The 12,416-nt window shown below is 32.1% G+C and overlaps 1 protein-coding gene across 1 annotated transcript in view; it reads right to left on the reverse strand.

The window, feature by feature from the left end:
• The window catches only part of LOC148299664 (uncharacterized), a 33,331-nt gene extending 21,213 nt beyond the window's left edge, over positions 1–12,118 (reverse strand). The window contains exons 1-5 of the mRNA XM_088275839.1: positions 11,737–12,118; positions 7,040–7,209; positions 5,382–5,542; positions 3,938–4,359; positions 197–420 (exon numbers count right to left, since the gene is read on the reverse strand). Of these exons, the coding sequence (XP_088131965.1) occupies positions 197–420; positions 3,938–4,359; positions 5,382–5,542; positions 7,040–7,209; positions 11,737–11,779 (1,020 nt within the window). The 5' untranslated portion in view covers positions 11,780–12,118. The remainder of the gene's footprint in view (positions 1–196; positions 421–3,937; positions 4,360–5,381; positions 5,543–7,039; positions 7,210–11,736) is intronic.
• Positions 12,119–12,416: the final 298 nt, after the last annotated feature.

Raw genomic sequence — 12,416 nt, forward strand, 5'->3', positions numbered from 1 at the left:
ATGGCAGACAGTAGAAAGGTTGTACATTTTAAAACATAAACCAACGTTTATTGTTAAATTATTTTTTGACATCTCAACATAGAGGAAGAAGAATATAGAAGTCTGGGCATTTGCGACTGTCATAGGCTGGTTTAACTATATAGCCGGTGATCACTTTACACACATTCATGTTAGAAAAAGAAGGATAATGGCTTACATTCCTCACTGGGGTGTGAGCAATCAAGTCCATGTGTTTATAAAGTTGTGCGGCATATTTGTAATTCGCATTTGTCTCGGATGCTTCTTTAAAGACCTTCATGGCTGCATTTATCGTCATGTTTCCTCCTAGGTGCAGTTCTTTTCCAATACAATGTGTTTTCAACTCGGCAACGTCACTTATATCGATCATCACCTTTGGGATTTCCTTCATAGGATAAACACCTAAAATGATAACCCGTTTTCCTATTATTTTTTGACATCTCATCAAAGATGAAGAAGAATATGGAAGTCTGGGCATTTACAGGGCTGACGACCATCATAGGCTGGTTTACACTTTACAATGAAATGTTACACTTTACATATCGCTCACTCCTTTCAAGAACGTCATAAATCAAAAAACTTGATTTTTCAGGAGAACGTTTTTAAAGTTTAAAAATATAACACAATGTATTTAAAATAAATATCAAGCCATTTATTGAACTTTTTACTGTGCAACAGATTTTTTAAGGCAAATTCTGAATGTTTGTTCTCTATTTGAAAAATATTAAGTTTATTTATAAAAAAATTATTAAACAATACCTTTTCTTCAAAATGCAAAAACAACACTTTCTGCCCTGTAACGGGTAAATATTAAGTTAAAAATGTGCCACTTTTGCTGAGATATAGTAAATTTTTTGGGCATTCCGAAAACACGCACAACTGAAAATTGACAAATTTTGATTTATGACGTTCTTGAAAGGAGTGAGCGATATGCGTAACATTCACCAATTCTACCCATTATTGACAACCACACTCTTTAAATTCTTGGAAGTTCTATATATATATATATATATATATATATATATATATATATATACATGAACCAATTTAGAAACATTGTTCTTGAATCACTAGAACTTAACTAGAGACATCTATTGGTGAGATGAAATGAAGACATTTTTGACATCTCATCAAAAATGATATGTCAAAAAATAATATGAAAAATAACTGTTATAATTGGAGATAATCCAGATTTGTGAACAAGTACATACATATGTGGACACACTCAAAATGCCGAATGTTTTATTTGCCCTCAAAAGACTTTTAATTCCATGGGACGTTTCTTTTGTTGGAAAAAGGACCAGAGGAAGACCGAGAAAATCTTAGTATGAACAGGTTGTGTCAGTAGTTGGAATAATTGGCGGGTATATATGAGGAGATGCATGAATGTGGAAATGGTTAAGAATGTTTGCAAAGACAGAGTGGTGTGGCATTCTATTCTCGCTGCCTTCGCCTGTTGTCTTTCGTCTTTCTAATATCATCAGACACCAGTTGTAAGAAACATTTTAGGTGTGTCCAAATCCTTGCTCACAAATCTGGGTTTCTGTACATAAAATATATTTTTTCATTTTGATATCTCAACAAAGATGAAGAAGAATGTGGAATAATAGCAATACATAGTAATAATCTTGGATGATTTATATAACGCTTTTATATTGTATATAAAATACTATCTCAAGGAAGCTTATACAGATATGGATTATGATATGAAAATGTTAATGATAGATAAAAAAATATTTAAGAAAAACAAAAAATTATAATGATGGAAATTATGAAAATGATGAAAATAGAAGTATGAGTATTTACAGGGCTTATGACCTGTTCCGGAGGTCCCGGGTTCGATTCCCAAGGGGGGTAAAATAAATATAAGTGATTTTTTCACTGCAATATTTATTCAATATTACCATGGACTGGTACCTGAAGCGGAGGGCTGATCACCCTTCCTTCATGTGTAAACGATCAAGATAACACTGCGTTTATATGACACAGTGCCATATGCACCATTGGGGTGCGGATAAGGGTTTTATTATTATGACCTGTTATAGGCAGGTTTGGTGATCACTTCACACACGTGTAACATTCACCATCCTGCACATGATTGACAACCACACTACTAAAAATTTTGGAACTCCTACATATATCATTGATCTCATGACGCTTTATATTTGAGTTCTCTGGAGCTAGCCATAGATGGTTCACCAACTCAAACCAACCATAAATGGTTCTATTAAACTCAAAGATAAAGTGCCATGAGATTAATAATATACTAATGAGTTCCAAAAATTTGAGTAGGGTGGTTGTCAATCATGGGTAGAATGGTGAATGTTACACATGTGTAAAGTGATCACTTAACTTGCCTATGACTGATCATAACCGCTGCAAATACCCGGACTTCCATATTCTTATTCATCTATGTAAAATGTCTGTTTTAATTGAAGATACCGTAGAGCGGGGCTACTTGAACTTTAATGTGTTACTTGAGCCTAACTAACTAACTAACTAACCATCACGCCGCCTCCCGGCAGGGGTAGGCAGAGAGAATAGAGCTTCCACGTTCCTCTTCCACGTTCATGCATCTCCTCATACATTCTATTAGCTGCTTGTTTTTTTAATAGAATGTTTTTAAAGTTTAAAAATATAACACAATGTATTAAAAATAAATATCAAGCCACTTATTGAACTTTTTACTGTGCAACAGTTCTATTGAGGTAAAACCTGAAGGTTTTTTCTCTATTTGAAAAATATTTAGTATATTAAAAAAAAATACTAAACAATACCTTTTCTTCAAAATGCAAAAACAACACTTTCTGCCCTGTAGCGGGTAAATATTATGTTAAAAATATACCGCTTTTGCTGGGATATAGTACATTTTCTGGGCATTCCGAAAACATGCACAACTGAAAATTTATGATTTTCGATTTGGTCTACAATAATGAACGTATCGACATGATTCATTGTTTCCCTGACAGGTGACACTTATTGTCACGATACTTCGATCGATACCACGATCTAAATATTTAAGTACTGGGCTCATTCAACACATCAAAGTTCAAGTACTCCCGTTCTACGGTATCTCCAGTTATAAGAGATCCAAATACTTGTTCACAAATCCAGATTTGTGAACAAGTATTTGGAGATGTCAAAAAATAATGGTACAAGTTGATTTATGTTAGTATTGGTTGAAATTAAAATTGGTTTTTGTTGGTATTGCTTGAAATACATATCGATTTTCGCTGATATTAATTGAAATATGCATTAATTTATGTTGGTATTGGTTGAAATACAATACAAATCGATTTGTGTCGTTATTTGTTGAAAAATATTACATATTTAACTATGTTAGTATTGGTTGAAATACGAGTAACAGATATGTGAATATACATCTCATCAAAGATGAAGAAGAATATGGAAGTCTGGGCATTTACGGGGTTGACGACCGTCATAGGCTGGTTTAAGTGATCACTTTACACACGTGTAACATTCACCAATTCTACCCATTATTGACAACCACACTACTCAAATTCTTGGAAGTTCTATATATATATATATATATATATATATATATATATATATATATATATATATATGAACTAATTTAGAAACCTTGTTCTTGAATCACTAGAACTTCACTAGAGACATCTATTGGTGAGATGTAAAGAAGCTTTTTATTAAGCAGAAACTCTTTTATTAGTATGTGAGGTCAGAATCCTGGATTATAATCACACACATGAGAAACACCAGAAAATACCTTTTTCTTTTTATTATTTAAGCTTATAATTTGACCAGATAATTTATTTACAACATTTTGAGTGTGTCCAAATACTTGTTCACAAATCCAGATTTGTGAACAAGTATTTGGACACACTCAAAATGTTCTTCTTCATCCATGTTGAGATGTCAAACTATGATGTTTCTTTACCTTTTGCAGTGTTTCCATCCACAAGCATATAAGAATCCGTGCAATTATTATTTATCACCTCGTAGACAGCTTTGATATTATAAACCTTGAACCATTTACAGCCTGGCGTTTGCAACTCTATAACGTTAGTACCAAGGCACATTTCGTTTGATGGTCGCTCCATTTTAGCTGTACAATTATCCGTTTCATGCGAATAATCTACACAGCTTTTAGTACAGATCAGCCCACTTTTGTTGCACATCTTGATTCCTGACAGTTCTTCGATATCATCAATTTGTTTCATTAGTTTGGGATCGCAATCTTTAGAGAACGTTTTGAAGGCATCCAATATTGGACGATATCCTGTGCACCTGCAGATGTTTCCAGCAAAAGAGTTCTCTACTTCAGCCATAGTCATGTCGTCTTTTCGATCTTCGTACAAACTGGAATGGTATTAATCACAATTATGTATAATCAATAAAATTAACCATCAAAATGCGAAGGTACTTGTATTAATATTATATGTATTTCAATATTCTGTTTAGTATATACAGTATATAAAGTAAAGCATATGTACAGGGGCGTGCATTCCATTTAAACAGAAAACCAGTGCCTATCCTAAATAATCCGAGTGACATGTAAAAACGCAACCAGTACCTACCCTACCTTACTAAGTAGTACCTAGATTACCTTACTACCGACCTCCCCTACCTACCCTTGTAAGTACATAATAGTAATAATAATAATAATAAAACCCTCATCCGCACCCCAATGGTGCATAGGGCACTGTGTCATATAAATGCAGTGTTATCTTGATCGTTTACACATGAAGGAAAGGTGATCAGCCCTCCGCTTCAGGTACCAGTCCAGGGTAATATTGAATAAATATTACAGTGAAAAAATCACTAATATTTATTTGACCCCCCTGGGAATCGAACCCGGGACCTCCAGAACGGTAGCCGAGCGTGCTGACCATTACACTACGGAGGCAGACAAAAGTACTACATTGTACCAGTTTACCATACTACCAACCTCTACTGCCTACCCTAATTAATTCTCTGTGCACGTCACTGCATATATGCATCTTTTAAAAAATCTTTTAAATTATGGTATTTAGATGTTAAATAATGACCAGAATGGTGGATGATATGCAAGCGAATAAAGTGTTCACTTGAGCCACCCAAATACGGGCCTGTAAGCTCAGATGTCCATCTTCTTTTATATAAAAATGAAAGTCATCATCGACAGACGACGGTTTCATCTCAAGTTGAGATAATGATTAAAGAAAACACTTCGTTTTTTACCACTTGAGTTTTATTATAGACTACATGTTTCAGAAGTTAAACTTCCATCATTCAGGTCTGTATAATAACTAGTTAAGACACCTATAATACTTTAATCTTCTTCCGCGGAAATATACCCTTGAATTTACTGTTGATTAGCTTTTTCAAACAATCCATCTTACCTGTGCATATTCATGACCCAACCAGGACTACAGTATCCGCACTGCGTCCCATTGAATGCTGCGAGTCTCCTCTGTATCGGGTGGTAGCCATTCTCCTTGCTACCGATTCCCTCAACTGTTGTGATACTCCAACCGTGACACGACAACACAGATACCAGGCACTGCAAATGACTAACTTTATTACAGTTCTGCATAATGCCAACTGGTCTTAGACAATATGAAACTTCTGGTCTATTCCTCTACACAATAGGGGGGAGGGTAACGTCACCTGGTTGACAGCAAATATAGCCAGGGACTAAAAATTGTCAGCCTCCGTAGTGTAATGGTCAGCACGCGGTTCGATTCCCAGGGGGGTCAAATAAATATAAGTGATTTTTTCACTCTAATATTTATTACATACTACCCTGGACTGGTACCTGAAGCGGAGGGCTGATCACCTTTCCTTCGTGTGTTAACGATTAAGATAACACTGCGTTTGTATTATGCAGTGCCCTATGCACCGTTGGGGTGCGGATAAGGGTTTGAATGAAAATGAAGAAAAAAAATTGACCGGAATAAGCCGACGATAAAATTAATAAAATCTTTCTAGTGGATTTACGAGTAGTTGGTTTTGTATAGTAGTTGGCTTTACGAGTAGTTGGATTTACGAGTAGTTGGTTTTGTTTAGTAGTTGGCTTTCTCTTGTCCCAGGGTGTTAAATGCTCCCCAAAGGTCACCTTTATGGCCAACGGCATAGAATGTGTAAAGCAATGGGAAACTACCACATTAATGTAGTCTTTAAATTTAAAGACCATGGTAAAAAGAATAAGTACATGCATTTATAAATATATATTTAATAGGCTAAGAAACATTTTGGGTATAAATACTTAAAAAGAGTGTACTATACCATTGTTCACTCCTTACAGGTATGGTATTATGGTATTATTAAATGGGGAACTCATAACAACGCCTTGAACACTACCAAAACAGTTCAGAGAACCATTATTACCCATTTTAAAAATTAAATAAACCTATCCTATAGGATATACTTGTAAGTAGAAATAATTATCGAAAAAACAGAAGTTCTTCAACTGTTTAAATGTGAAAAATACTTTGATCTAAAGAAAACTTCATCTTCGAAATACCAAAATAACTTTACAATACCAAAATGCAATACCAACAGAACTTTAAATATAAGGGAACCTAATACTTCAATAACCTTCCTACAGATATTAAAAAGAAATGAAGACGCTAAATTGCTAAAAAATTCATTATATAAGTACATACATCTTAATGGAAGAAAAAAAAACTATGAAATATAATAACATAAACAATCAATAATAAGTGTAAGTTCCTCTCCAAGCACAAGAGCTTAGTCTCATTACTGGAGAGAACAGTGTAATCAATTTTAAAATTGTAAAATAGAAATGTCTAGAAAACAATTAAATTTTTAAAAAAACTCTCGTAACTGTTTTAAATAAATTTTTAAAAAAAGGATCCCAAAAAGAAAACAGGCTTGGACAGTTCTTCAGTTAAATATTTTGGAGGTTACGGAGGATAGGGCCAGAGGAGACTGACCATGAAAGCAGAAAACCAATCATCGCACAGATGAAGAAGATCACAGTATGGGACATCTGAAGGAATTTGAAGAATTTAATGAGATATGACAATTGCCTTACCGAGTTGACTGAAAATACTTTGGGTTTCTGTGTGACTGCATCCAAGGCAGCCACGGTGACTATACAGGCCCCGCACCCTCCTTCATGGCACATGGCCTTAGTACCCCTGAGGTTGGCATAGTTCCTCAGATAACTGATCAGAGAAGTATCCGCACTGACGTCATCAGAAACTGTAAAAAATGTCACATAAACAAAATCACATTTTTTTTTTAGATGGAATAGAATAAAATAACAACTACATTTGCAGTTTTTTTCACATGAATTTTATTTGACCAGCAACCGGGTTTCGTTGTAACCGACATCATCAGACTGGTGGTGTGAGGCTAAAAATAAATCAAAAATCAAAAATCGTCAATTTTCAGTTGAGCATGTTTTCGGAATGCTCAGGAAATGTTCTATATCTCAGCAAAAGCAGCATATTTTTAACTTAATATTTACCCGCTACAGGGCAGAAAGTGTTGTTTTTGCATTTTGATGAAATGGTAGTGTTTAATTTTTTTTTTAAATATATCCTAAATATTTTCAAATGGAGAAAAAAACCTTCAGGTTTTACCTAAAAATAACTGTTACATAGTAAAAAGTTCAACAAGTGGCTTGATATTTATTTTTAATACATTTCATTGTATTCTTAAACTTTAAAAACGATCTCCTGAAAAATCAAATTTTTTGATAAATGACGTTGTTGACAGGAGTGAGCGATATCGGCTGTCCAAACTCATAACACAGTAAGGGACATTTTTTTTGTAGTATGTTTTTTTGTATTTTTGGACTAAGTAGATTCTACTTAGTCCATAAATGCAAAAAAAATGTTCCTTACTGTGTTTTAAGTTTGGACAGCCGATATGTTTTTTTTTTCATTATATTTGAAATAATTTAAAAAGAATAAGGTAAAAACTTAAGAGGTTTACCTTCTTTACCTCTAGATTTGTAATAAAGAAAAATAAATAAATTAAGAAATTAAATTAAAGTCACGGGCAATTTAAAATAAGTCAAAGGTCATAATTGTAAAATTGATGTGATTTGTTTATTATGTTTATAAACTCGTTATAAAAGTGAGTCATCTCAATAATGATAAGAACCAATTAATTAACATATTTTTTGTAATAAATAAAAAAATACATTGAATGGAATTTTCGCTATCATTTTTTATTATTATTATTGTACCATTTTATAAAAAACAGTCTAATAATAACTTTTGAGTTCACAATAGAATAGCTCTGTACGTTTCTCTGTTGGAAATTAAACTAAATAAAAAAAGATAAACCCTTTAAGGCTAATATTAATAAACATTTCAGGTCAACAAAAGACCTTTAGGTCAACAGAAGAAGGTATTTTAGGCCAATATAGATTGATTCTGTGGTATAGGCAGACTGAAAACTGTTGAAATATATTGAAAAAATATTTTTTAATAATTTTTATTAGCTCTTTTCCTTTCAGTAATCTTTTCTTTTCAAAACCATATATTTATATCACAGAAAAACTTATTTTTGCAGTGCAAAAACGGTGCCTGTGTGTATTGGTTTTTTGAAAAGAAATGAATTTTTTAAAAAGTAAGGAGTTATATAAAGTATATTTATATTTATATATATACAAATATATATCGTAGTCATACAGGAGAAAGTGACCAAGTGCATTTTTTACATAATTTACTATTTGATATCTTATTAGCTTAATATTGCCCTGAAAAAATCCCAAAGGATTTTAAACTTGGAAGTATAATATATTGACTTGTTTAAAATGACTAACTGCATTGATGTTTATTTTCTTGCCAAGCAAAAGTGATTTGAATGGCCCTCCTGAACATTTTAGGTTTTGTCAGTTGGTCACTTTCTCCTGTACGACTACGATATATATATATATATATATATATATATATATATATATATATATATATATATATATATATATATATATATATATATATATATATATATATATATATATATATATATATATATATATATATATATATATATATATATATATATATATATATATATATATATATATATATATACATATATATATATATATTTATATATATATATATATATATATATATATATATATATATATATATATATATATATATATTTATGAGAAGGTCTTGTTATCTAAGATAAGACCATGTTACCTAAGAAATATAGGTTTTATCTTTTAGAAATTCGTCCTGGTATAAAATATCATATTATGTAAGAGACAATGACTTCCATTTTATGAAGTGTGTGCCTACACAGTTATCTTGTTTTTAAAGATAAGTAAATATTAGATCATTATTTTAACAAGACAATGAATATTTTTAAATGTTTCTATACAGTAGAACCCCGGAAATCCGAAAATCTGAACAAGATTTTGAAGAAAAACATTTGTAGGAAAATATATTTTTTTCAAACACGCAATTATTCAAGAACATTTTTTTAACGTAATATTATTATAAATAACCTAAATCTGTTAAAAATTACTTAAAAATCAATAGTACTGTATTGCTACTCAAAAATATTTGAGTAGCAATACAGTACTGTACAAGTGTACAGTACTGTATTGCTACTCAAATACTGTAATATTAGATTGAAATGTAAAAGGCTTGTACAAAATAACTACCATAGTGTAAAGTACTACATATGTCGCTCACTCTTTTCAAGAACGTCATAAATAAAAAATCGTCAATTTTCAGTTGTGCGTGTTTTTGGAATGCCCAGAAAATGTACTATATCCCAGCAAAAGAGCCATATTTTTAACTTAATATTTACCTGCTACAGGGCAGAAAATGTTGTTTTTGTATTTTGAAGAAAAGGTATTGTTTGATCATTTTTTTAGATATATTAAATATTTTTCAAATGGAGAAAAAACCTTCAGGTTTTACCTAAAGAGATATGTTGCACAGTAAAAAGTTCAATAAGTGGCTTGATATTTATTTTCCATTGTGTTATATTTTTAAACTTTAAAAACATTCTCCTGAAAAATCTAGTTTTTTGATTTATGACGTTCTTGAAAGGAGTGAGCGATGTATGTTCTGTAATACAAACTCATGTGGCGAATGTGGTTGGTAAAAAAAATAGAGGAAGACCGAGGAAAACTTGGCTTGAAAGTGATCAGGTCAGGAGTCGTATGAATGTGGAACAGGCATAGACAGAGTGGTGTAGTTTTCTAGTCTCTCTGCCTACCACTGCGGAGAAGCGGCGTTATGGTTAGCTAGTTAAAATGATGAATGCTAAGACTGTTATATTGCCATACCACAATGTTAACAATGCATTTAATACATAAAATTTAAATCAAAATGTATTGAAACTTTTATAAACATAAATAATTCATTTTATTTTTTGGCATCTCATCAAAGATGAAGAAGAATATGGAAGTCTGGGCATTTACGGGGCTGAGGACATTCATAGGCTGGTTTAAGTGATCACTTTACACACGCACAAAAAAACTCCCATACTTGGAGATAATCCAGATTTGGGAACAAGTTTTTGGACACACTCAAAATGTTGTAAATAAATTATCTGGTCAAATTATAAGCTTAAATAATAAAAAATAAAATGGTATTTTCTGGTGTTTCTCATGTGTGTGATTATAATCCAGGATTCGGACCTCACATACTAATAAAAGAGTTTCTGCTTAGTAAAAAGCTTCTTTACATCTCACCAATAGATGTCTCTAGTGAAGTTCTAGTGATTCAAGAACAAGGTTTCTAAATTAGTTCATATATATATAGAACTTCCAAGAATTTGAGTAGTGTGGTTGTCAATAATGGGTAGAATTGGTGAATGTTACACGTGTGTAAATTGATCACTTAAACCAGCCTATGACGGTCGTCAGCCCCGTAAATGCCCAGACTTCCATATTCTTCTTCATCTTTGATGAGATGTATATTCACATATCTGTTACTCGCATTTCAACCAATACTAACATAGTTAAATATGTAATATTTTTCAACAAATAACGACACAAATCGATTTGTATTGTATTTCAACCAATACCAACATAAATTAATGCGTATTTCAATTAATATTAGCGAAAATTGATATGTATTTCAAGCAATACCAACAAAAACCAATTTTAATTTCAACCAATACTAACATAAATCAACTTGTACCATTATTTTTTGACATCTCATCAAAGATGAAGAAGAATATGGAAGTCTGGGCATTTACGGGGCTGACGACCGTCATAGGCTGGTTTAAGTGATCACTTTACACACGTGTAACATTCACCAATTCTACCCATTATTGACAACCACACTACTCAAATTCTTGGAAGTTCTATATATGAACCAATTTAGAAACCTTGTTCTTGAATCACTAGAACTTCACTAGAGACATCTATTGGTGAGATGTAAAGAAGCTTTTTATTAAGCAGAAACTCTTCAACTTGTACCATTTTTCAATATGCATTGTATTTCAACCATACCAAAATAGGTCAACATGTATTTCAACCAATATCATCATAAACCGATATGAATTTCAACCAATACTAACATAAATCAAATGTACCATTTTTAAAGAAATAACAACTCAATTATTATTTTTTTGTATTCCAACCAATACCAACATGAACCAATATGAATTTCACCTAATACCAACATATTTCAAAATGTATTTCAACCAACACCAACATATTTCAACTAAACAAACTAATTAGATTTGTATTATAAATGTATATTTACGCAGTAGCATAATTTGAACAAAGTAAATATTCACCTCGGTATTCCTCACCGTTGATACAAAATTTAATTTCTGACATTGTTTTGTAATCTTTCAGAGAGTATTCATGACAAACTGAAATGTTTTCAGACAAAACCAGACCGAATCAACACCGAATGCACACACTGAAAACTGAAACTGAATACTGATACGCCTTTACACAATATACGTAGAAATGCTAAACATATATCTTATGGAAAATCTTTTTGTTCGGTGCGTTCATTCGTAATGGAAAAATCTTTTTCACAAGTACCGAAGTACTCACTTAATTCTTCAGTCAAGTGTCAAGCAGAGATAAGAGACCCACGTGTGTGATATTATGAATAAGTACTGTAGTAGTATTGCTGCATACCAGATGGCCAATAGTGATGGGCGGTGAGATGAATCAATTTCGATGTTTGAGAGGTTTTCGGTAGACACGCGCGATCGACAAAAAAACGAATCAATTATCGACTTTTTTTTAAATGAGTCGTTACTTAATTCGTTTTTTTGTTCTTGAATTACCTAACGTCCAAGTGACTCTGAAATCTAGCTACGGCTTATGCAACACCGCTTATCATGACCCTACTCAGGCTTCAACTTTTTAAGTTTCATAGCTTATACCTACTCGTGAGTGGATTTACTCTTTATGTTTAAAGTTGCTATAATTTCATGTAAATCATGAGTGAAAATTCTAA

The sequence above is a fragment of the Brachycentrus maculatus genome, unplaced genomic scaffold, assembly GCF_059751285.1.
Source record: "Brachycentrus maculatus isolate JH-2025_06_01 unplaced genomic scaffold, ASM5975128v1 h1tg001002l, whole genome shotgun sequence".
NCBI classification, from domain to species: domain Eukaryota; kingdom Metazoa; phylum Arthropoda; class Insecta; order Trichoptera; family Brachycentridae; genus Brachycentrus; species Brachycentrus maculatus.